General features: G+C 41.6%; 1 protein-coding gene across 1 annotated transcript in view; it reads left to right on the forward strand.

The window, feature by feature from the left end:
• gria3b (glutamate receptor, ionotropic, AMPA 3b) overlaps positions 1 to 25,489 on the forward strand; it is an 85,198-nt gene that overhangs the window by 56,672 nt on the left and 3,037 nt on the right. Inside the window, exons 5-15 of the mRNA XM_078260883.1 lie at positions 1,932 to 1,985; positions 2,934 to 3,095; positions 3,918 to 4,085; positions 4,509 to 4,613; positions 6,687 to 6,791; positions 8,656 to 8,862; positions 11,025 to 11,398; positions 11,859 to 12,057; positions 20,389 to 20,636; positions 21,408 to 21,548; positions 24,311 to 24,425. Coding sequence (XP_078117009.1) covers positions 1,932 to 1,985; positions 2,934 to 3,095; positions 3,918 to 4,085; positions 4,509 to 4,613; positions 6,687 to 6,791; positions 8,656 to 8,862; positions 11,025 to 11,398; positions 11,859 to 12,057; positions 20,389 to 20,636; positions 21,408 to 21,548; positions 24,311 to 24,425 — 1,878 coding nt within the window. The remainder of the gene's footprint in view (positions 1 to 1,931; positions 1,986 to 2,933; positions 3,096 to 3,917; positions 4,086 to 4,508; positions 4,614 to 6,686; positions 6,792 to 8,655; positions 8,863 to 11,024; positions 11,399 to 11,858; positions 12,058 to 20,388; positions 20,637 to 21,407; positions 21,549 to 24,310; positions 24,426 to 25,489) is intronic.

Here is a 25,489-nt window from a genome sequence, read left to right on the forward strand (position 1 = left end):
GATTCAAAAGAGAATCATATATTATCAACACCATTAAAAGATCGTTATCACCATTTGCCGTATGGTAGGGATTTAGGAACAGGTCAATCAGCAGTGCATCACAACAAGTTACAATGAAATCAGTCTGTCTCAACTGGAGTCGGGTCTTGCCATCTGCCCTAATTAAAGAGGCTGGGGGGAGAGGTTGGGGTGATCTGACCGGAGGTTCTGTGTATCTCTGTGTCATCAGTGTCTCGCTGTACGTTATCCCAAGGTTGCTGCTTGTAGCTGTTGCCAGGCTGGCTGTGAGCTGTGGGCAGCAGGCGGGGGGGCGAGGCCTTTCTCTGCCCTGCTCTAGGGCAGGTGTGAGGAGGCTTAACGGCCAGAGTCAAGGTTAGCACACGGGGAAGGAGTGTGGAGCTGTGGGCTTTGTCCAAGAAAATGCAGCAGAGCTAAAAGGCTGAAAGTTAGACTTACAATTACAGTGGGCTCCATCTAGCTCTGACATCACTGCAGTGGAAGTGTTTCTTTTTCGTGGATCTGTCTGTCATTTTCTCATTAGATGCAGATTGATGGAGTCTAAAAGCCAACTCCTGCTATTTCTGCATTATAATCAGCTCATTTCCTCTTTGTTTCTATTTCACTTTCTTGGTTTGCTCCCCCGTGTCTGATATCCTGCAGTGTTGGAGGTTTAAAGCCTTAATGATGGGGAGGCTGTCATAAAACGCTGACCCATCCAAGCAGCTTGATGGCGTAAGTGAAAGGCTTTGTGTGTTTGTGCTCCCTCGTGCGCCATTTTTAGTGAAAAACACCACCAGCGTCTCTTCCCTTTTCACAGACAACCTTCAGTTTCCCACAAAAGAGGGAGAGAAGTGGTTTAATTTATTCAGGAGGAGGTTCAGTCCAAGCAAGGATGATTGTTTGGTGCTACTGTATACTAGTCTACCCAGGTCAGTTTAAGTTCAAATTAAAAGCTGTAATTGTAGTTGAAAGGAGTGAAACTGAAATCGTCCTTCAAAGATTTTTTTTTTTTTTGCAGCCACGGATGTGAAGATACATGTTTGCTTTTCATCACTCAGTGGGAATGTCGTAAACGATCCACAGTAACAAATATCCAACATCCCCAGCCTAACACGCACACACAAAAGCAGATGATAAACTGACAGTTTGTTTTTGTGACAGAGCCAGAACATGTGCAAACATGCTGATTTTGCTGTAAACTTGTGTTGCTGTGTTTGTAGAACGCAGCTGAAAACCGAGACATGGTTGACAGGTTTCTGCATGGCAGCCGCTCAGAAGTCCATCCACAGCCGACTGCAAACTCATAAATAACAAACCTCAAGAGGCCCAGTCTAACACACTGTCCAGCATGTAATGCTCAAAAAAGCCAGGGCAATTTAGAGTCTCTCTATATGATATATCTGTAGGCCAAGAACAAAAGGAAGAAGAGAATAAAATGCAGCATAAGGTTGGTTCTACAGTGATGGAATGGCTTAGAACACCACTTACTATTTTCAGACAGGCTGCGTGGGTTGAAACATGCTGTTAGTCTCCAAAGGTGTGATATTTTCAAAGCAGAGCGAGATCTACATCTTTCTGTCTCACTGTAAATTCCTCTGAAATGTTTTTTCCTGTTTCTACCTTCTGTCCAGCAGTTGCTGAGGACTCGTCTCTCTTCACCTTGAATTACTTCAAAGTGAGCAGAATATTTAAGGGTGTTTCACACACATTGTTGTTGTTTTTCTCTCATTATCAGCTCCCCCTTAATGAACACTTCCTCTTACCGCTCCATCTCTCTTGTTATTCCGCAGTCGACTTTGCTTTGTTTCAACTTCAGTGGCATCCTGTGTGCCCGCTGCATTTACAGAGAATGTTGTAGTCACTTATAAAAGCCGTGGCTCTTAGCTCTCATCTCATGGGTGGTTTACTGTATCGATGTTTTTCTCCCATAGGTTGTGACCCTGGGGAAGAACAGCCGTGGTTACCACTACATTCTGGCCAATCTTGTGAGTAATAACCGAGCCGCTCCGCTGGGAGAGAGTGGAACCTTCTTTTTGCTGCATGTGATGTGACTTAGTCTCAGCCATGAGCGGCTTTTGCATGAAATCAGAAGAAAAAACAGACTTGTATATATTTTGCTTTTTCTCTCTACTGTATATACAGGGCTTGTCATGTTTGTTGCTCATGTCTAATCAATCACAATCTGGCAGTCAGACTACATTTCATATTTACCTAAATGAATATATTTATATTTAAGTAGCAATGTCCTGAGCAATATATAAACAGCATTTAATCTTTTTTTAACCATCTTTGGAGGGCAGCTGTCTTTCCCTCCTACTCTGGGAAGGGGAAATGTTCATTTAGCCTTGATATTAGCATAAGAGTTTTAAAGTGGAGGCCGGCCCTGATCTCACTTGCTGATCCCCTGCTGCTGTTACCCGCACTTTAGAAAATGTGATTATGCAGCAGTCAAACACATGTCCTTGCACGCCATGACACAATGACGCACTTAAAAAAGAGCATTTTGACCATAAAAAGAAATAACTCTGTGTCATAGTTCTAGGGTGAAGAAGGGAATGTACGACAGCTGGAGCACTAAAACTAGAGGTTTTTGAACCAAAAAAAAAAAATATTATTATTATTTTTTACATTACATACAAGCCAGCGTGTTTACGTTCTGTCTTTTACATGATCTGACACAAACTCTTGATTATCTACTGGCAGGTTGTTTCAATGAATTCAGGTTAAACCACAACGTGTGAAAAGAAACATTTGCCTCGGTGTAATGGCAATGTTGCTTTCTCATACAGCACAGGGCTCATATAAAATGCACTGTGCATGCTGCCAGAATAGCTGCTAATATTTCATGGTGCTTCACCCCAGGTAATATAAAAAAAGGAAAAATATGTGACATGGATCCTCTCCTCCCCTGTTTCCCTTTTGTCTCACCTCAGGGATTTACTAACGTGAGCTTGGACAAAGTCTTCGCCGGTGGAGCCAACATTTCAGGGTTTCAGATAGTCAACCCTGAGAACCCGATTGTGCAGCAGTTTATGCAGCGCTGGGAGCGGCTAGATGAAAGAGAATTCCCAGAAGCCCGAAACACTCCTCTGAAGGTACTTTGTGTGCAAGGCCTTTCATTGCACATGCAGAATACAACGATCATCCCTTCTGAAGTGCTCTCGGTGCTATCAGTTCTTCTGCTGCTCTCATCCTCTGTCTACCTTTGTCATTCTGTTTTCCTCCCACCCCTTGCTTCCTCCTCTTTGCTTTGAAACCCTCCCAGCAATCAATATATTGATAGGCGGTGCAAGGCAAGGTTATATTGCAGCTTCAATTTACATCTAATTAAACAATGATCAAGGAAGAAATGGATTTTGAATGGCATTTAATTAGATTTTGTCATGGTGCAGTGGTCAACAAACAAGTAGCTCAACCCTCAGTGGTGAAAAGGTCAGGCGAAGTTGGAGGGGAAGTGCGTGGGAGATAAAATCACGCATTAATGCTCAATTTACTTCCCGACTCTGCACTAAAAGTTTTGAAAGAGGTCCTGACTGTCAGACATGTCTTGGCTTTTCTAATCAAATCTGTCTAATCAAGCTATTTTTACCACCCCACCCACACTGACCCGACCGGGGAGCACTGACATGCATGGGCTGAAAGCGACACATTGACTGCCCCAATTTTCAGTGGGATTTATTTTGTGGCAAACAAAAATGTATGCAAACAGATTAATTTGAAATGACGGTATATTCATACAAAAGTTCTACCTATAGTGATTTTAAACTTTTTGAAAACATATTACACTTTACACTTTTGCACGGTATAAAGTCATGTAAAGGCTTTACTACAAAAACATTATTCTTATCTCATCTTCTGCCTCTCAACATGTGTTACTGTCTCACAGTGTGCACTGCTTTCTTTCTGATTTTGTACAGTACACTTCAGCTCTGACCCATGATGCCATTCTGGTGATAGCAGAGGCCTTCAGGTACCTGCGGCGCCAACGTGTGGACGTCTCTCGCCGGGGCAGCGCTGGAGACTGCCTAGCCAATCCCGCTGTACCTTGGAGCCAAGGCATTGACATCGAGAGAGCTCTTAAAACGGTAGGGGGGAGAGAGAGAGAGAGAGAGAGAGAGAGAGAGAGAGAGAGAGTGGCAAGCTGATCACCAAAGAAAATGCTAGAAGAAGTGAAGCAGAGATAGGGAGTGAGAGTGTGATAAAGATGGAAAGTGACAGAGAGAAGGGAAGAGAGCGCAGAGCTGTTCTCCCTTTGCCCCCAGATATCTCTGCACAGAGCTCACTCAAATCCAGGCCCTCATTACCATAAAACTACATCTTTTATTAAAGCGTATCCAGTTCATCATTTGATTAACAGACTGAGCGCACTCCAGTAGCTCCATGGACATGAGCACCTTAATACCAGCTATATATGCAAAGTGATGGCTATTACACATTACCCTGTCTGTCTGTCTGTCCGTCCGTCCGTCCGTCTGTCTGTCTGTCTGTCTGTCTGTCTGTCGTGGCAGGTCCAAGTGAATGGTATGACTGGGAACATCCAGTTTGACAACTACGGCCGCAGAACCAACTACACCATAGATGTTTATGAGATGAAAACAGGTGGGCCAAGTAAGGTAAGCCGCAGCGGTGACCTCTCCAATTCTCATCCATCAACTGTCTGATCCAGACCTAATCAAAAATCTGTTAGTAAAAAACAGCTGGTTCACATCAAGGATTGGTTCATTGCTTGTCAAAATTGTGGAATTTGGCCAATATGTAATTTGAAATGCTTTATTGATCGGCTATGCTGAAGAACTAAACTCAGTGAATGTTGGCCACATGTTTAGGCATGCCAAAACTTTGCCCCAAACAATTTTGAGAGAACTGCTCGAGCATGATTGTGTGAAAGTAGAAAAAATAAATAAAAAAAACTCAAAGAAAGTCAAACAAGCCTCTACATCCATTTATTAAAGTACTAAGGGCTTTTTGCAGTCATGTGGGTCCAGCAGGGCTGACAGGACAGTGCAGAGTAATGCGAATTGCCTTCTCTACTTCTGTTAAGTAGCAGCACTGATGAGCTATCCTGAGCATCACAGGCCAAACAAATCACACACAGATTACCTGCGATGTGATAGCTAAAACTGCCCTATCAAAAGAGTGATATAAGACTATGTCCCTGCCGTGTGATAGCACAGATTTGATTTTCGGTCCTTTCCTGAGAGTAAATACCATTCAGATAAGCAATTACTGTAAAGGGGATCCAATAATTCCTCTGGCTCCTCTTCAAAATGGTAATTCCCAGTGGTACATTATTATAACTGGTACCATATGATGACCTCTGGTTTTATTTCATAACCTCACCGAGTTCCAAGCGACAGCTGTGAATTTCTCGTTAGCTGGATAAGTGTGGGCTCAGTCTGATATGATGTGTGATTATGCCGCCTGCCTCCCAGGCCTCTAAAGCCCACACTTCAGTTAGCATCACACAGCCCTAACAGCCAAACAGAGAGGATGGAGAGAGAGTGGGAGAAAGGAGGTCGGGGGGGTGGGGGGGGGAGTGAGGGAGCGAGGGAAGATGAGACAAGTGGGGCAGCAGTTTGTCAGGACCTGGAGCCCTAGTCACCCCACTGACAGTTAGAGGATGAAGGTTCTTAGCTGTGACTGTCACGAGTGATGTATGGGCTGATATCTGTCTCAGCTGCTCAGGGTGAGATCAGGACTTTGCCTCTGGAGCAGCACTCTATGACACAGCTCCCCCACAGTCTCGCCCCCCGAGCAGCACTTCTCAAACATCACTGTCGGACATAAGCGAGGGAATAAATATTTAGAGCTTTCTCCAGTCGGGCAATAACTCCATCCATAACTGTAACCACAGTTTGGAGCTGAAGTTTGAGACATCTGCTGCTTTCTAGCGCCTCCACTTGGTGTTCAAAAACTCTGCACTGTTGTACACCTGTCTGTCCCAAACATTTAAAGATCTGAGGCAAAAAAAAAAAAAAAAAGAGAATGTCGACCAGATGTGACGGGGGAGAACCTAGCCAGCAACACTTAGACTATTGGCAGCAACATATGCAATACGTTTCATCTTGAGCCAGAGCAGCCATTACTTCAGATGGGCAAACAAACACTTGACATTGGTTTGACTTAAGCATCTGTACAGCAGAATACAGAGAAACTGCATTGGCAGGACTGTGCAGAAAAAAACTGTGGAGCCACTGGAATATTATGCTAAATTATTAAATGTGTTTGCAGTTCACAGGCCCGAATATCAATTATTTACCATAAAACCTGGGAAACTGAAGGGGTGGTGGGGCCATGGGGGGAGTGAAGTTGTCTGCTGTATGCTCATGCAGTTCAGTTTCTGCACATTTGGTTGTTTGAACGAATGTAGATAATAAAAAACAATCTTCATTATATCTTTGATCATGACACTTACTGCATGATGAATGTAGAAATATCAATTCTGTTTATTCCATGCTTAGATTGCTAGTCCGCTTCTGCTGTTTTAGCATTCTGCTCATTCGCTGCTATTTTGGTCGAACTTTAGGGCAGAGGCAGCAGGCCTCTTGGGAAATGCAGTGTTGCTTTAATGAGCACTGCATCATGACAGTTCCCAGTAAACACATAGAACTGTCCCTGCTATATGCTCAACTTACGTTTCGTCAGTGTGTTGGAATCCATCACTAACCACTGTTTTCTCTTTGCAGATTGGGTACTGGAACGAGTACGCGCGATTTGTAAATATTATGGACCCGCAGGTCTCCAACGACTCCTCAGTGGAAAACCGAACGATTGTGGTCACTACTATTATGGTACACTTTCCATGCAGTTTTAAATGTTTCACGTATTCTGCCACTCAAGGTCATGGTGTTGATTCCAATGAGTGATACATTCTGTCCTGGGCGGGTAGAACCACATCTTTTTTGTGTTGCTTTCCATCCACTCACTACATGTTGAAACAGTCAGTCCGAAATGGGGGAGTGTTTCAACTGTATCCGTGTGGGTGTCAAAGCATTTTGATTTTCCATACTTCAGTGGCCTGTCGTAGCAGTGACATCACAATAATGGTATCAATGATAATGGTTAACTCCATCAATTACAAAAAGCATACAAACGCATACGTAAGTAGACCTGTCTGTCCTCATCAAGTAAATGTTCAATGACACTTGGGATAGACTGGCCGAAGAATGACTAGAGGATGATACTGCAATGGTTTCTCAAGCTGGGCAAAGCAAAATAAACAGTACTGGAGGAGGGATAATATTTTTCCTTGTTATCGCCTCTCCAATCTATTTTGTATTGCTCCTACATGTGTTCTGTGTTGAAGTATAACTTCCAGTCAGTGATTTAGGAAGAATCCTTTTCTGGGAAGTTTCCCAGACCAAAGTATGATAAACAAACAAAATATCTTAGATTTATTTATTTTCAACTGTATTTACTCAACTAAATGTTTAAGGCTTATTGGGTAGCTTCCACTGTGAATGCATTTGCTGACTGTATAATGGCATTGTAATTACCTTATGTAGTACCTCAGTGGCTGCAAATATTTTATATGAAAAAAAATAAGGACCGCTGGTATTAATGCACAATTAGATTTCATCTGTATTCCAAGGCATAAGCTGGCATTACTCTATAGCAAGAGGAAACATTTAACATCTCTAGATGAGAAATACAGTCAGGAGGTAAACATGTGTTAACTTGAGGGGAACACTCAATGGATCCAAGGTGAGGGGTTACGTTCAGCACAGAACAAACAAATCATTGCTCTCCTACTTGCACTCTAATTGTGTGTGGCTGCAATGACAATACCTGCTCTCCTGAGCAGTCCTATTGTTTGATAATGATGATGTGCTCAGTAAGATAACAGACAAGCTGCACCAGCCTTTTGAAAAGGAGAGGAAAACTAGCACGCTCCTGCTCTCCTGATGTAATTATTTTATTTATGGAGTATTTCTTTGCATTTTTCTGGATAGCAAAACAACGGCTCTTTTTTCTTTGGAATGAAACAGCCTTTAACTGCGCATTGGTGCAGTGTGCTTGAATATGTTGAGATACTATGGGCACTGTCTGATCCCTCTCCTGTCACTGGCATTTACTTATGAAACCCATCCCCATTCCCATCCTCACCCACCTCTGAGCTGACCCACACCTTTCCTACCAATGACTCCCAGCCCTTTAAAACTCATTCTGGCCTTGTGTCTTCTCCTATGATAAATGACAAACTTCCTTCCCTCAACCCTCCTTTATTATTCCACAGAGTTGCACCATTGGGCTCTAAATGGGTTGGGTGCATTGGGCTTGGTGTCTGCTGGCTGCCACGGCTTGATGAAAGCAGTGTGACCACAGGATCATGCTGCTGTTATCAGAGTATAGTTGTGCATTAGCGGGGCATCATCTGTATATGCATGACTGCATGGATGTGGTTATAGCAGCTTATAATATTTTCAATCTCTCTGTGAGTGAGTGAGTGAGTGAGTGTGTGTGTGTGTGTGTGTGTGTGTGTGTGTGTGTGTGTGTGTGTGTGTGTGTGTATGTGTGTGTGTGTGTGTGTGTGTGTGTGTGTGTGTGTGTACGCGTGTGCACGGGCACATGAGTGCATGTATGCATATTTCTGTATAACTGAATGTGTGCTAGGGGCATGGGAGTGAATAAACCAGCGTGTGTTTGAATCAACAGGAAGCTCCTTATGTGATGTACAAGAAAAATTATATGCATCTGGATGGGAATGACAGATATGAAGGCTACTGCGTCGATTTAGCATCTGAGATTGCCAAACATGTTGGAATTAAGTACAAACTGTCTATAGTAATGGATGGGAAGTACGGAGCCCGAGACCCCGAGACCAAGACGTGGAACGGGATGGTGGGTGAACTGGTCTATGGGGTGAGTACTGGGAGCCTCGATTTCGCTGATTACATGACAGTTTGCAAGGAACTTCAACATGAGAGGAGATCTCATTTTTCTGTCTTAAGGTTATCACCAACCCGTTGTGAACTCAGTTCAAAGTCTAATGCTGTCTCAGGAAGCTCAGCTGTAAGTGAATTTGTCAAATGCAGCCTCTAGCATTGGGGGAGTTGGTGATCATCTTGAGATGGAGAAAATGAAATCATTTCTCAGTGCTGTTCATTGCAATTAATCCTTCTTGCTTAGTCTAGAAAGCTCTCTCTCTCTCTCTCTTACAGTCGCAAACGGAGGTAGGTACATGAAAACAATGGGTCCATATGGCAAACACACTGTAATCGCTTTGATGAATGAAAGATTGTATGCCTTTGAAGTGATTGTGTAATTATGTTCAATGTTTGATGTGTGTGATGAATATGCCACATTGTAAATTCACAGCAGAGAAAATCTGCTACAGAATCAACAGCTAAATGGTGGTTTGCAGTTTGAAACAACAAGATCCATATGTGTTATGCTCCGTAAAGGTTGAACCTCTCACATAATGGGGAGGGTCACGCCGTGTTTTACATCTGACAGAGCGCTCAGGCTCTCACAACACCTCAGGCATTCCAAAATCCCCCCCCCATCCTTTTCTCACCTTTCTCCGAGGCCACAGTAGTTGAACAGGGGCCAAATACAAAATGCATGAGGGTTAGGCATCCTCATCTGTTCAATTTCCCAACTATCAGCCTGAGAGATTGCTTGGTTTGATGTGCTATCGACACCAAATTATCTTTTAAATGGGAAAAGTCCACTCCCTGCAGATGGAGGGTGAAAAAAAAATATCCCACTGAAGTCGCTGTCAACTCTTTCCAGGCCTGTAATCTTAAAGCAGGTGGGCTGGGACTAATAGTTTTGTACATTCTGACCTTTTGACCAGTAAATTAATTTGATTTTAGTTGTCTTTTAAAGGTTAGGCCCGAGGCTGCTCTTTATTGCTTTGTTTCGCTCAACATTGATTGAGAGCTGCTTACGCCTGCACGAGGATTAAATGGTTATAGCCCCTTCACAGTGTTGTGTTGACAGGGTAACGAAAACAGCCATGTTTATTGGGTCTATTGGTGCTGCTCCTAGTTTGACCTTGTAAGAAACATTTTCTGACTCACGCTGCTTCAATCCAATGTTTTCTCAATTTCAGCATAAAAAGACAATACAGCACAATAGCAAGAAATGTCCTCCTTTGAAGAGGAGCAGTTATTTCATTAATCACATACACACTTTCTAATGTGATTCATTATTTTCTTCTGCTTTTACAAAGACACCCATTGTGATTCCTAAAAAGGCAGCACCATCTCCGTGGATGTGTTTTGATGTGATGATGTGATTGAAGCAGCAGAGCAAAGGAGGGAGATAAAGAGAAACAGCTTGGAAAATAAAAAAATAAATAAAGCTAATGCCAGAATAAGCCGTGTTTGGGAAATCCTGGATACTGAATGGCATGTGATGTTTACACAGCCAGGGCTTGCTGATTTGTTTTGTATACAGCAACCCCTCTTCTGCACATCCTGTTGTTTAAAGACATCTGACAACTCACTAATTCTTTAATATGCAATTTCAATGTGAACCATTCCATTATTGAAACAGCTAGTCTCATAGCAATGTGGTATAAAATTGCATGTTCTATTGCACATTTGAAAAGTTTTCCTCCTCAGGTCGTGATTAAGGAAGCATTTTAAAACATGACTCAAACATCTATCTGCCTCGTGGAATTTTTTTCCAAGCTGTCTCCTCTTACCTCCGAATCGGACAAAATATCAGTAAAAAATCAGATTAACTTTACAGTTTGAATTTCTGATGTATTACATCCCAAGTCGTAACCCTCTGCAAATTATACTCTGCTTTTCCTGTGTGTGTGTGTGTGTGTGTGTGTGTGTGTGTGTGTGTGTGTGTGTGTGTGTGTGTGTGTGTGTGTGTGTGTGTGTGTGTGTGTGTTTTTTTCCAGACTGTGTCTCAGCCGGTTCTTATATTTGCGTGTAAAATGTGTAATAACAACATTGTTTTCTCTTTCTTCTCCAGCTCCAGTCATTCATAACATATACATAAAAATGACCTGTTTCTGTATGCAGTTCCTGACTAATGCTTGCTGTGCATGTCCCTGTTTCCAGAGAGCAGATATAGCTGTTGCACCTCTTACCATTACTCTGGTTCGAGAGGAGGTGATAGACTTTTCCAAGCCCTTTATGAGCTTGGGCATCTCCATTATGATAAAGAAGCCGCAAAAGTCCAAGCCTGGCGTTTTCTCCTTCCTGGACCCGCTGGCCTATGAGATCTGGATGTGTATAGTGTTTGCCTATATTGGGGTGAGCGTGGTCCTGTTCCTGGTCAGTCGGTTCAGTCCTTATGAGTGGAACCTGGATGAACAGGACGAGACCAAAGACCCCCAGACACCCCCCGATCCTCCCAACGACTTTGGCATCTTCAATTCCCTCTGGTTCTCACTGGGCGCCTTCATGCAACAGGGCTGTGACATCTCCCCCAGGTGGGTCAGCTTCAGTAGACACAAGGAGCAGACAGCAGAGAACAACAGAAACAAATACTACTTGAATTTTGAACTGCAAGTGATGTTCCTCTTAATAGGAACACAGGGTCACTTCAGCATCTTCCTTTCCTGTCCTCTGCCTTCAGGTGTCCATTATTTGAAGCTAAACCTATTTCACATTTATTGCAGCTATGATATGTATAATTGAGTTTGTATGCTGACATCATCATCATCATCATCATCACCAACATTTTAAATTATAAATTTTAAACAGCGTGTGCTAGTTTCCTTTGGAAATGTGCTGTTTTAGAGTGCTGACACAGCACCCGGTTGATTTACAAGGAAATTGTGATTATCGGTGCAATTAGGTAGATTAAACACAACTGTTCTTCAACTGCATCTCAGCAGGTTGATTGGTATTACATTCTGTGTTTCCTTGTCATCAACCCCCCTCTCGCAGGTCTCTGTCGGGCCGCATCGTCGGTGGTGTGTGGTGGTTCTTCACCCTCATCATCATCTCCTCCTACACAGCCAACCTGGCTGCCTTCTTGACAGTGGAGAGGATGGTCTCTCCTATAGAAAGTGCCGAAGATTTAGCCAAGCAGACAGAGATAGCATATGGCACTCTGGACTCAGGCTCCACAAAGGAGTTTTTTAGGGTAAGTAGTATCATAAAACTGTTTTTTTTCCCCACACACAGCACCTTACGAATCTGCCAGTGGCTCCTTTGCTTTCAGATCAAATGTCCAAAACATTGCAAAGGCCTAAACATTTTGCACTCAGGGTTTTTGACGACTTTGTGTAATGTCCTTGATAATCTCCTCCTCGCAGCTTTTCCATTTTGTACTTTTAGCACAGCACTTTTGACCCGCACAAGATTGCTCCAAATGAGGCATGTTGACAGAGAAGCAGTTCTTGAACTCTTATGACATGAACGTGAAATTTATGCGGCAGAACTGCAGTGTGCAACCTTGAGGCACTGGGGCTGTCAGCAGAAAGTGTGATAACAACGTGGAAGACTCAGAGGTGATAAAAACAGGAGGCTAATCAAAGCACCCACCATCAGGCTCAAACTCAGAAGGGTCAGCTCATGAAATATAATTAGCTAGCTGGCCAAGGCTGGCAAATTGGACCTGATGAAGAAGAGCCCTGTAGGTCACACAGAGCAGTCTGAAAGACAGTTCAGATGGAATAAGCAATATGTCTGTCGGCATCAGGGACTGGCCTGGCAATTAAGTCATAAATTAAGTAAAATCTGAAGCGAAAGTATATTAGTCTCTGGAAGGAAACCACATGCTCACGACGCAGGAGTTAAACTCCGCTGCATATCATTAAGGTGATCAACCTTCTGCTGTAAAATCCGCAGACGTCTTAGTTTACGGAGCGGCTGCATCAGCTATCCAATCCTTTGCATTTGCAGATTAATGAATTGAAAAATAATTAATGAAACTGCACTTTCTGTCTGTGATGACGAAAAGGCAATATGACAGTCTTTTATCCTACGCTACCCTCATTACTCATCAGCAGGAGAGAAACAATTCATATGTTTCACAGCTGCAGCCTGTTGGCAGAAAGAGCGATTCATTTGTTTTACCCCTGGGTTATGCTGCTCAGAACAACGAAATGCAAAATGAAAATCATGTTGTTTTTTTTCTCAGACAAAGAAGGACAAGATAGCATCTGCAGAGTTTGATATTTTAAAAGAGGTTTGATTCTGAGGAGCTGGTTATAAAAAGCTGTTTACTGTGAAGATAATAACATGGCACGTGGCATACATGACAGCAGTCTATTCTTCATACAACACCTCACAAAGTCTGTCATCACTCTTCCTTTCATCAGGTGTATATACAATATATGTCTTTGTCACAGACATGATGGGTGCCAATTACAGATTAGGTTTCCAGCCTGACAATGGAGCCACGGCGGGTCTGCTTGTAGAAGAATCCAAGAGGTGGTCGGGGAGTTTCCCTGTGTTCTGCATGAGTGTCCTAGTTCCATCCCCAAGTCTTCAAATAGAAATTGACATGTGTGAACCGCTACTCCAAGGGACTTTTAATTAATGCTGTAGAGGACTGACAAGCAAAGAAACACACTAATAAATAGGAGGTAAAGTTCTGTTTCAGATCTGTTTTTCAGGAAATACATCCAGGCTTAATTAGACCCATACGGCATCAGCCAGCTGGAAATTTTAAATCAAGTCCAATGTTTCAAACAAGACATATGTCATCTCTGAAACACCACCCACCCCCCCCCCGGCCTTTAATTTTTTGATGATTTCACCTGGTTTATTTTGTAAAACTGCCTGTCAAGTAGAACAAACAGAGTAATATTTGTAAAGTATATCTTTTTTTTCTACTTCCTTTCTAAGCAGAACAAAAAAATTAGATGCAATAACAGGAACATGGCTTGTCATAATGAGCTCTAAAACCTTCTAACTGTCATTTGGATGGTTCATGTTTTCAAATCAGTTAAATTATCTCATAGTCTTCTGTGGTTTTAAGATCCTTTGTTCTTTTAGCTCCTGAAAAATGACAGTTTGGCTATACGGCTCATTACCTAACAGCGACAATATTCACATTGTCGCGTGTGTGTTCATTTCGGTGGTGGGAATGAGGAGAAGCTGCAAAGGAATGTTCGAAGAGAGAAGTGTTAGAGTAGAGCCCCTAGAAAGCCTCCGATTCTGCTGCTCACAACCAACTAGGACAGCTGGGAGCCCGTTGACGTGCCCATTGGAAGCCTGAATGGCTCTAGGCGCTTGGCAGCGCGGCTCTACTCGCACTTGGCTCTTCTTTTCACGACTGCCCTGCCTGTTTGGGCACCCTCTTCCCCTCTGTGTCCAGCCTGTCCCTCGCTTTACCTTGACACAATGCGGGATATAGCTTCAAGCTTTTCTGCTGCTCTTCCTCAACATAGCAGCTGTCATGCGCCGCTACACCACTGTGATTTGTTTCATCATTTTAATTCCTGTCATGGTTCTTTTCATGCAGTCAGTTGAATATTTGTGTTTTGGATGATTAGAAAATGATGAGTTGTACCAGCGAGGCCACGTTTATCCTCTTGATGAGGTTTTATACCATCAAAAGACTTGGCTCGGTTACATTTTTTGAATTGTACATTGAAGGAGAAGCTGGATGGTAATAATGGCTGAGATGATAAAATGGGCTGATGTGGCTGTTTAATTACGTGTAAAGACCGGGGTGAGACCATCAAAGACAACCACACTGCTGTCCCATCATGCACCTCATTTAACAGCGTAACAATGAAAGAATGATAATTGTGCAGAGAAATGAGACCGCAGCATTGTTTTCTGTTCCCCTCAAAAAAGATTATACATCACCCCAAAGCCTCAACGGCAAACATTGTGCATCTTGCTGATCTGCAGGTGTGGTGGAGAAAGGAACAACAGCTTGAGTTCAGTCACCAATGCATTTTACTAAGCATGAAAATCAATTTCACGTCTCAGCTGTTGGCGCAGACACTATAGCTTCTGCATGGTCCAACACAATGTTTAATAAGTAGCTTTTTTATGCAAAGCAGAACTGCATTAGGCCAGGGTTGCACAAAGAGGAGCTGGCAAGGAGATTTACACAAGAAATCCTAAGGTTGCCCTGCAATCATATGCAGTACATTGTAGCCCAACTCCCCAAGCTCTTGTCACTTTGTGTTTCAATACAGCGCTGAGTGAAGGGGAGGCTCCTATAAAGATTAGAGCCTGTTTGCATAAAAGAGAAAGCTGACAACAGTGATGATAGACTAGTGCGAGATAGGCGTAACCTCTGAGGGAATGTGCTGTCCTCAGAGGGCCTTGTCGAACTTTGGATGAGCAGCAACAGCAGGCGTGAGAGGAGCTATTTGAGTCCAGCAACAAGCATCAAAGACGAGCAATTGGTATTCAGGGCGTAGCATGTGGCACTTCAGTGACAAAGTACACCCACAGAGCCTCAACTTTCATTTCTGCATACTTGAGATACAGGTAGTCATGGCATACAGGATATTGGGGGGAAGTGGTGATGTCCACGAACAAAATGGAAGTAAAGTAGAAGGAAATGTAGTGGTGGGTGTTCGGAGATGGCATTTAGATACACAAGCGGTGTAGCGTATGTGGGTATAATGAAAGCAGCCTGCGACGCCAAAGGAAGAATAAAAAACTGCTGCAGTTCGAAGGGTAGTGGACGGAGGTCTGGAATTGCTGCATAACTGAGAATCAATACAGATTAAGTGGTTATTTGGAATGGAGAGGGCAAGTGCTTTGACTTTGGACGTTAATCACTTGTCCCTTCTCAGACATTTTAATGACATTTTTGGGGATTTCTAGAAAGAGAAAAACCTCTAGTATCTAGGTTTACTAATGATCTTTCAGAAAGTACAGGAAAGCAAATCTCTCTTGTCTTTTTTTCTTCTTTTCCTTCTGTCCATTTCAGTGCATCACAGAAGGATGGAAGAGAGGTTTTACTTTTTCTGGCCAATAAGCATTTCATCTCTAGACTGGGAAGAGATGCCCAAGGGGTAGCCTTTCTTAGTGTAAGAGAGTAATACTTGTATCCTTTAATGCAGGCAAATAGTAGCATGTGGGCCAAATCTGGCCCTCCAACCAAAATATCTGAGTTGACCATAAACGGTTTGCATCAAAACTTTTAACCGTACTGTATTTAACAATAAAAGTAAATACAACACTGGTGTAAACCTCAATCAACATAACCTTGTAATAAGAATAAAAATATAAGTAGATTATAAATTATATAATCCACTTCTTCTACTGTCTATGATACAAGTACCTTTGACTTCAAACAAAGTTTTAATTCCACGGCTAAATCTTTAGCAAATCGGGTAAATCTTCACTCTCATAGTGCAACGCAGAACAAAGGTTAGCATTTGAGCCATTTATTAACACTTAAGTATAAGCTGTTTTTTCAACAAATAAGCTCTAAAAACTGATGCTACATGTCCACCATAAAATTAGCTGCTAGCTGATGAACACAATGCAGCATTTAGGAGTTTAAGAGACAGATATTCCCTCAGGAGTTAGTAAAACAGAGCTAAAAGAGAGTGAATATTAGATTCATCAGGTGGCAAGAAACTCAACTCCAATGCTGAGTTACTCCATATCTGCTGGATGTGTAAATGGGCAACTGTTTGCTAACACGTTTGACATTTAAACTTAAAAGTTGAAAGTTTTACTGCTTGTTTCTGCTGACCCCAGGTATTGCAGGTTTAAAGGTATAATATGCAGTATTTTCCTAAAAAAACAAATGTAGTCCCTCTCAATCATGACCCACTAGGAGTGTGTGGTGGTGTCTGTATCTGCAGAGACTCTGCCCTCTGCCTGAATTTTCTTTTTACTTCTTATTTGTTTGTGTGCGGGACATTTGTGAGCATCAACAAAGAGCCTTTGGGCCCCATGTGGGTGTATAACCCCCAGCTAATAACAGCATGCAGGTTGTGGAGCCTGTTCAAATTCCCAGGTACTGCCTCTTAGTCACGCCCACGGCCTCTCACTGACGCACAAGTTTAACACACACACACACACACACAGGCAGGATGAGGCTTTGCATTTACACAAAACTTTGAACGCTCTGTTAGCATTACCTGTACCTCCTACATAATATACCTTTCAGAAAAAAGAAATATAACCTAAAATATGACAGACCTGCGCCTCCACCGCTCTTATAGACTATGTATTGCAAAAAGCTAGAAATAACCGGCTATACTGGCCGATGCTTGTATGTAATTGCTGTCCCCTGCTCTAAGGAAACCTTCATTTGTATGTGCATGCATTACTGCGCTTGAGTGCCTGTGCGTTCATATCTGCATGTGATTTGGACGTGGTGATTCAAAAGACTTCTCCCCAGAAGAATAATAAGCACCGACCAGTTTTCCTCTGGTATCCCACTGACCTTGTCTTGCTAAAGGCAAGTCCTGTTCTCTTGATTCCTCATCTTTGGTCACCAGGCTGGGATAACAGACCTGAGTTTGTCTTTATGACTATTGCAAGGCAGCAGGAAGCAGATTTGCTGGTGAACACCTACACAGATGATGTAACTGCGTAGTCTAGGTAGGAGGGTTGGCTGAGATTGACTATTTAGGTACTTCATTATGAACAGAGCAACATTATGATTGCTTTAGTATAATTTGAAGACATTTAAAGCAGGAGGATTGTGCCGTTTGCAAGTTACCCAAGATGGACGTGTTTCTTTTCGCTTTATACAATAGCTATCAAATTTAACCCCTCCCTGTTAATTGTCTGGGAGCTCAGTAAGAATACAGCAGTGTGTTCTAACAGGGCCATTATACTGTGTGAAGGAGAGCCACATGTACGTATAAAGCTGTATTAATGGCAGCCAATAATTGCTCAACAAATTGTCTGTTCATTGATGATGGACTTTTGCAGTCATTGTTCCCAAATTGAATTTTAAATGACCACCATAGACCACAGTGTGAATGATTACATTTTAAAAAAAAGCCGAGAGTAGACTTTTTGATGTATTATGTTTGTGTGTGTGTGTGTGTGTGTGTGTGTGTGTGTGTGTGTGTGTGTGTGTGTGTGTGTGTGTGTGTGTGTGTGTGTGTGTGTGTGTGTTTGTGAGTACGCACGTTTGTGTGCCAGCAATAATCAAATATCTCTCTTTCCCTGCTAGGCTTTCTCACTGTATCTTGTTTTCTTTCTCTATTAGAATCTGCTTTAAGCATCTCACTGGTGACTTTAGTGGAATCAGCTTATTTAAGTTTTGGTCGCACTTCTTCCCTGTTCTGATATTGATGAATTGACTTCATAAAGCACTGAGGCAGCACACTCTGTCGTCAGTAATCAATGCCCAGATCCATTCCTTTCTCTTTATTTGAGAAGGCTTCTGGAGCCGAGCAACTGCCGAGCAGATGAGCCCCGGGTCTTTGGGGAAATTGTCTTCTAAACTAGTGTCCTTTCCATGACGTCTGACACATGCAACTTGAACGCATTTAACAAGATTGTCAACAAAAACATCACATCTAACTGTGGCTCCCTCCCCAGCCGTTGCATTAAAATAAAATGGCCATCACCCGAACTTCAAAGTGTTTTCATCTGAGCTGAGGACATTCATCATGCAGACTTTTTAATTTGTGTTATGTTGCTGTCTCATCTCATCCTCACCCTTGGACTGATGCTCTATGTCAGATGCCTGCAAACAAATTGTATATGATAATATAAAGCCAGTAAAGCACTTTCGTTAGGTCAAGGTTAATGCTTTTGTTTATTAATAGAAATGCATTAGAGATGGATATGCTCTTGTTAAGGGGGCTTTTACCAATTGAGGACAGTGAGTCTGTGTACTGATCAGTATGTCTGGACTATCTCCATTTATCCATGTGCAGTTATCTAACTGTACTGTACCTTATCTTCAACATTCAATAATAGAGCTTTATACAATAGGCTACATGACATTTACTGTTTTTTTTTTAGCATTCTAGTTAACTGAATGGCCTGTTAATTGTAACAACTAACAATTCTTGACATTATCGATTAAGTTGTGGATTATTCTTTCAGTCAAGTATAAAATGTCAGACATAGTGAACAATTAACATTAGAATCTTCCAGAGACCAAGTTGACGATTTCAAGCCATAAAAACATTTGCGAAGCTGGAAGCAGCAAATGTTTGCGGCGTAATTAAAAATTGGCATCATCAGGCCAAATTTTTATTTTGTCAAGTACTTTGGTTTATTAACAAATACCTGCAAAAGTAATGTCATTCTAAGATGACATCTAAGATGAAACTGGTACATTATAACTGATGTTAGCTCCAAGCACCGGAGCTGCTAGTGTGGCTGTAGACACTTTTTGCTCGATAAACGACTTTGACTTTTGACTTTGACTTCTGTCAATCAACTAATGAATTCATTGACTAATCATTTCATATTTTATTATGGCTAAACTGATGACTTGTGGCCCTGTGAGGTTAAAAGAAAAACGCCCTTGGGAAGTATCTCTGACAGATGCTGGTAAATCAACAGCTTGTCCATATTAAATACACAAACCCTTTGGTTGACAGTAGATCTTTTGATTCAGCCAGTTCTTGAAAGGCATCCAACCCCCTCTGTCTCTCTCTGGCTTTTACTAAAAGAAAGTATCTTTTTTATGTGGGATCCAGTCTGCAGTACACACAGTGCCACTCGGGAACTGGCTCATCGCTGCTTGGACCAGGATCTGTTCAAAGTGTGAAATGCCTATGCCAAAATAAATCCAGCGGCATTGAATAATTTAATTGATGCTTATTATAGATAGCGCTCAACTCCCACAGATTTTACAGGCTCGCTAAGCCTGACCCCAGGCGCTGGGAAAAGGCTCATCTGTGTCACTTTGTGATGAGTTGCCTTGTGTCTGCGTAACCCGCTTTCTTGTTCGCTTCTCTTACTTCTTATGCACATTGCCTCTGAGTCACAGTTGAGAGATGTTACATTAAGGACAGTGTTGTTGAAATGAATGAATGTAATAAGTTCTACAAGTTAAATTAAAACTATAAACCAAGGCTCAAATTCGCCAAGAGATTGGTCCAAAACTTTTGCAAGTTTCCATATAAATCATCATTATACACACTTCACTGACACAAACGTTTAATTATTAAAGTTCCATAACCAAGTCCATGAATGCCAGTATTTCTACTAAAACCCAATTTGCATGACATTATACTATACAGGTGATGTGTGGTCCTCATTCCCACTCGGTGAATGTGAGCCTCAAGCTGCAACATAATATTTGAAGAGTACATCTATGCTGATGAAGAGAAATGGATTTTGTATATTTTTGTACTTCATGATCTTGTAAAAGTCCACCAGCTATATTTTCTGGAAGTATTTAAAGATATCACTGCCACTTTTCCAAGATGTCTATAAATACTTCATCATGCCAGTTTAAAACAAAGAGATCATTAAGCACAAAAATCCTACAAACTCCATTAAAAGCCTAAAATTTTTATTTTTTATTTTTCTAAACTACTTTTCCTTTTTCTTCTCTGCACAGCGTTCCAAAATAGCAGTATATGAGAAGATGTGGTCATACATGAAATCCGCTGAACCCTCAGTGTTTGTTAAGACCACACCTGATGGCGTAGCCCGGGTACGAAAGTCAAAGGGCAAGTTCGCCTTTCTCCTCGAGTCCACCATGAACGAGTACATCGAGCAGCGGAAGCCCTGCGACACCATGAAAGTGGGCGGGAACCTCGACTCGAAAGGATACGGTGTGGCGACGCCCAAAGGCTCAGCATTAAGGTGGGTGGAATAATATAACAATATTCTCCATGTTGTTATAGTATTCCACCTACCCTGATGTCCCCCTATTGTCATTCTCTTCTCTTCCCCTTCTTGTTTTGTTGTGGACACAGAGGTAATGGTAGTATGCCTTTCAATGCACTTGGATACAAAGGTTAAACAATAAGAAATGTTTTTTATATATATATTATATATGTCATAAGAGTTGCTAATTTCTAGTCAAAAAAGCAAATCCCGATGATAATTCTAAAGCTAACGATCATTTCATATGTATGTCTCTCTTACCGTTGCTTTTCTCTCTCCTTCGATCTCTCCTTCTGTCCCGTGTGCTGTCCTACCTGACTGTTGTGTTGTCACTTTTAATTTAACAGTTCAATGGTTTTTCAATTTAGCCTTTAAAAGCTGCGCTGTCACTTGTGACGAATGTTAATTGCATGATGTTTGTTGTTGTTACTTTTCTTCTCAATGACAAGTGTCCCCATCCCGCACACTTCAGTTCTAAACTACGTAACCCTTCATGCCACCTTTTCCAAGATTTAACACTGTCTTTACCTTATATGAGCCTTTCTTATCTCTCCATATTCCTTAAATTCTTAAACAATTTGTCCTTTCCTAGACCATTCTGATTAATAGATTATGTGCATAAGCCCCTGCTTTGATAGTGGTAGTCTCACTACCATTACATTTTGATGCTTAGTACAATTATTACTTTGCATTAGATTTCTCACGGACCTGTGCATTTTCTTACAAGTTATGTTTTATCGTTTCAAGAAATGCTGTTAACCTGGCAGTTTTAAAACTGAATGAGCAAGGCCTCTTGGACAAATTGAAAAACAAATGGTGGTACGACAAGGGAGAGTGCGGCAGCGGGGGAGGTGACTCCAAGGTCAGCCTCGATGTCACCACAATCGGGTACCATAGTGCAGAGTAATCGGCAAGGCTGTTATAACAACCCAACCATAACCAAACCAACTGTCCGCCCCAACCAACCTGCTGCTGCCCCACGGCAGATTACCAAATTAACTGCTAGTCTGATCAGACGCTTTCACAACTCAGATCAAACTAAGGAGCCTTTTCTTAGCCGACAGAACAATAATATCTGTGGTTATTGAGACTGTGATGTTCACAGAATAAGAATTATAGCAGATGGGAGTTTTCTTCGAAGTTACTGGATATTCTCAAAAAGGGAGACTATGAGGTGAATGTGGCTGCCCTGCAGTTGTGAAAGGTTGAGCTTTGTTTATTCACCCTTTCACGTGTGTAGGGCAGATCACCTAGTTGCAGATATTAGGACTGTGTCTAGGTAGCTTTGAGAGTTTGAGTAAAAACCAGTTGTTGATGAAGTCACACAGATATAATTCAAGAAGAGCTCGGCCTTTAAGTTTGCAAGTGATAGAATATTTGACATTGGAAAAGTTTGCTAATCCTCTAAAATACATGGTTTCGCAGTACTTCACTGCACAGCTGCTTCACATCCATGACACTGGCCCAGAACCCATGAGCCTTAAAGCCAACGTGATCAATTCTACTTCAAATCTCAAAATGGCTGCACGGCAGAGGCCGACAGGAAAGCAAGGGGAACAGCGGCGTCTTGAGGGGACTAAGCATTGCAGGCAAACGTGAGAATTCTAATTAAACAAAAGACCTAAGATTCCTTTTTAATGAGTCATCTGATAAACCACCTCTGGTTTGATTTTCAGCACATGCAGTTCCAAACCCCAACTCATGAATAACCCAGCTGTGACCATTTTGACTATCAGATCTCTCCCTCTTCTTCTGTGGTTAAATAATGAATGTTTGTTTCCATTGTGGAAGCTACAGTAATGGTGCAAAGTGTGAAACTCCAATCAACCATGACCATTTAGTATAATGTTACTTAGATTATGTGCCACGAGGTTACAGGTAATAGATATACACCTATAAGGTCATTGGTTAGATTACAGACTTGCTGAAGTCCCGTGGACTGCAGATTATGTCATTACGATTAATGTCATTTGTCATGGATTGGCCAAAACCACAATGAAAAGGTTAAGCTGCAGCCAGACATTTTTTTTTAAAGCATCACCAGAAGAGGCTGCATGAGGCATAGATCAAATAATGTCAACAAAATGCCTGTGGTTCATTTCTGAAAAGGGATTATTTTAATGTCACCTTTTTCAATGTTTGCATTGCTAACATTGTTATGTTCTGTAGTCACTGAGATCAGGAGGCCTCCCTGTGCTACTGATGCTCAGGAGCCATTTGAAAGGCATCTGTTTCTTGTGCTGTCATCAATCTTTTATCATGCACAGGTATGTACTGTACTGTCTGTTTCCTGGCTCACCAGGACTCAGTGGAAAAGATTAGGTGGAATAAAGCGGTCTTGAGCGCCCTGCTCCAAACAGTGCATCACTTGGCCCCATCCCACTCACAGTTCCGTGTTCCAACAGACATCAGGAGATGCACATAATCATGAAGACCCTCACACACACACACACACACACACACACACACACACAGTTAACACAGCTCTTTCTTGCCCTCAGGCACAACACAGTGCAGCCTAGATTGAGTTTCAGACACAGAGCATGTTGCAGGGTAATTGCATTGTTAATCAATGTCTCTCCGATTCAAGACAATGCTCTGGTCTTCACAGTCCGTTTCTCCAGATTTGCTATGAGGGATTTACAGTGATGTAATCTACTCTCAGTGCATTATGCATTGCTTTAGTCCCCTTGGGGGACATTGTTCCCAGGGAGTAGTCAGGTCACACATTTATCAATGCATTTTCCTTTGCTTTTCACTTTTACACAGAGAGATTGACCTGAACCCCAAATGATTCACTGTTATATATGACTACAATATGTGATCTTTATCCAGCTTTTTTTTCTTAAAGTAATTTCAGACAATAGAACATTATGATAATTTATGATTACATAGAGTAGTTTCCTGTGGATGTCAAACGGCAAGAAACAGCTGTATCAGACATTAGATTATGCAGCTACAGGCAAATATGAGAGGAATTATTCCACTGATACTTTTGAGCTTAGTCCTGCAGCTCTGTGCAGTTTGGTTGGGACACGCTCATCTGACACTAATCTAGCGTAACTGGGAGATAAGGTTTCTTGGCGATATGTCGGCATACAACACCTAAGAATTAATTAATCTTTCACTTTTGGCCATTGTTGTTTGGATATGAAATCGGTTATAATACTTGTAATAATAGAATTGATTGTTGTCATGCTGGTGACAGTAGCATTAGCCATTGCAGGATTCAGCTTATATTATGGAAATGTAAAGGTAGTGTCCATCACTTTTTAGATTTTTCTGTTTGTTAAGACAAAGCTCCTGTTGGACTGATCTTGTTAAAGGCTGTTTAGAAAGCCCCTCTGATCTGTTTCCTGCCCCCAAACCAATGTACCCCCGGTGCTTTTGGATATTCATAGACTTGCAGATTGTACTTACAGTACCTGCTCGTCGCCCTGTTAACAGCGTCTGCCGATTACTCAAAGCGATATGGGTAGGTCCTGGCTTTAGACTAGGGGTTATAAAGGTAATAGGTAGAATGCCTGCTTTTTGTGATGTTGACAGCCAGGAGCCCTGCTTTATCGCTTTGTAAAGTATGTAGTAGTTTAAAAGTTGAATAACATAAAATAACATAATATAATGTTATTTATGTTATTTCCCACGTGAAGAACTCCTGTAAACCTTGCAGTATTGAAACTCAGTGAACAAGGCATCTTAGACAAGCTGAAAAACAAATGGTGGTACGATAAGGGTGAATGTGGAACCAAGGACTCTGGAAGTAAGGTCAGTCGCTGCAGGTCTTTTGTACTGATTCCAAATTGCATTTTGACGTACTGTTCATATGCAAGACAAGACTTCTCTGACATCTATAGTATACATTTTGTTTATTTGCTACACATACTTTTTCTTTTTTTTAGTATTTGAGTTTTTCTGCCACAAACTGTAACACAGTTTTAACACAGTGGCTTTAACACAAGGCACGCAAATTCATTTTTTTCTGTCATTGCCATAGAAATTAGTCATTTTTTGCAATATAAAATTAACTCTTTTTTTGTGAAAACTGTAATGATAATAATGCAGGGAAAGTGCCTTTCATACACTTTTTCAATTGAATCACAGCAGTTAATAGTTGTTGATAAAATGCTATTTTTGCTCATTTTCACTCTTGACATTCATGATACTTTGACCATTATGCTGCTGTTCCTATTTACCAAACTGTTAATGAAAATTTGATTTATTTGTGTTGTTACTAGTTTGCATCGAGATGTGTCTATTAGATTCTTTGGCTTCTTGTGGTGTGATGAACAAGCATAGCCTCTTATTGTGATGAGTTACTCAAATTCAACTTCTCTAAGCAGCGAGAGCACCGTAGGGTGTCCTCGAAATCTTGTGGCTGCTCGGAGTTGAGGTTAGAGGCTCTGTTTGCACATTACAAGAAGTTGGAGAATGTAATAAACCCACTATTTAACCCTCTGAGATAAAGTCAGAACCTCAGATTATAGGTTAGGGTTGCTAGATAGCTTTACGATATCTCCACGCTCATAGGGTTAAACTGCAAATAGTAAAACTCTAATGAACAAATTTTTAATGAATATGTTTGGTAGGTAAGCAGCAGCAAAATGGTTTGATCTTTAGTGGGGCTTTTTTTTAAACTTTAATGGAGCTATCATTCATCTATTATGAAATTGACTGTACTGTATGACAATGTTGCCATGAGAGTTATACGTACATGTCGCCAAGAGGATTAAAAAAAAGGATAGGGATTTTCAGAGCTGTCGACCTATGCGATACTGACCAGCTTCCTTACATGGTCAAGAGCAGAAGCCATTTTACGTACATGTAGTGTA

The sequence above is a fragment of the Sander vitreus genome, chromosome 10 (assembly GCF_031162955.1).
Source record: "Sander vitreus isolate 19-12246 chromosome 10, sanVit1, whole genome shotgun sequence".
In the NCBI taxonomy this organism is placed as follows: Eukaryota; Metazoa; Chordata; class Actinopteri; order Perciformes; family Percidae; genus Sander; species Sander vitreus.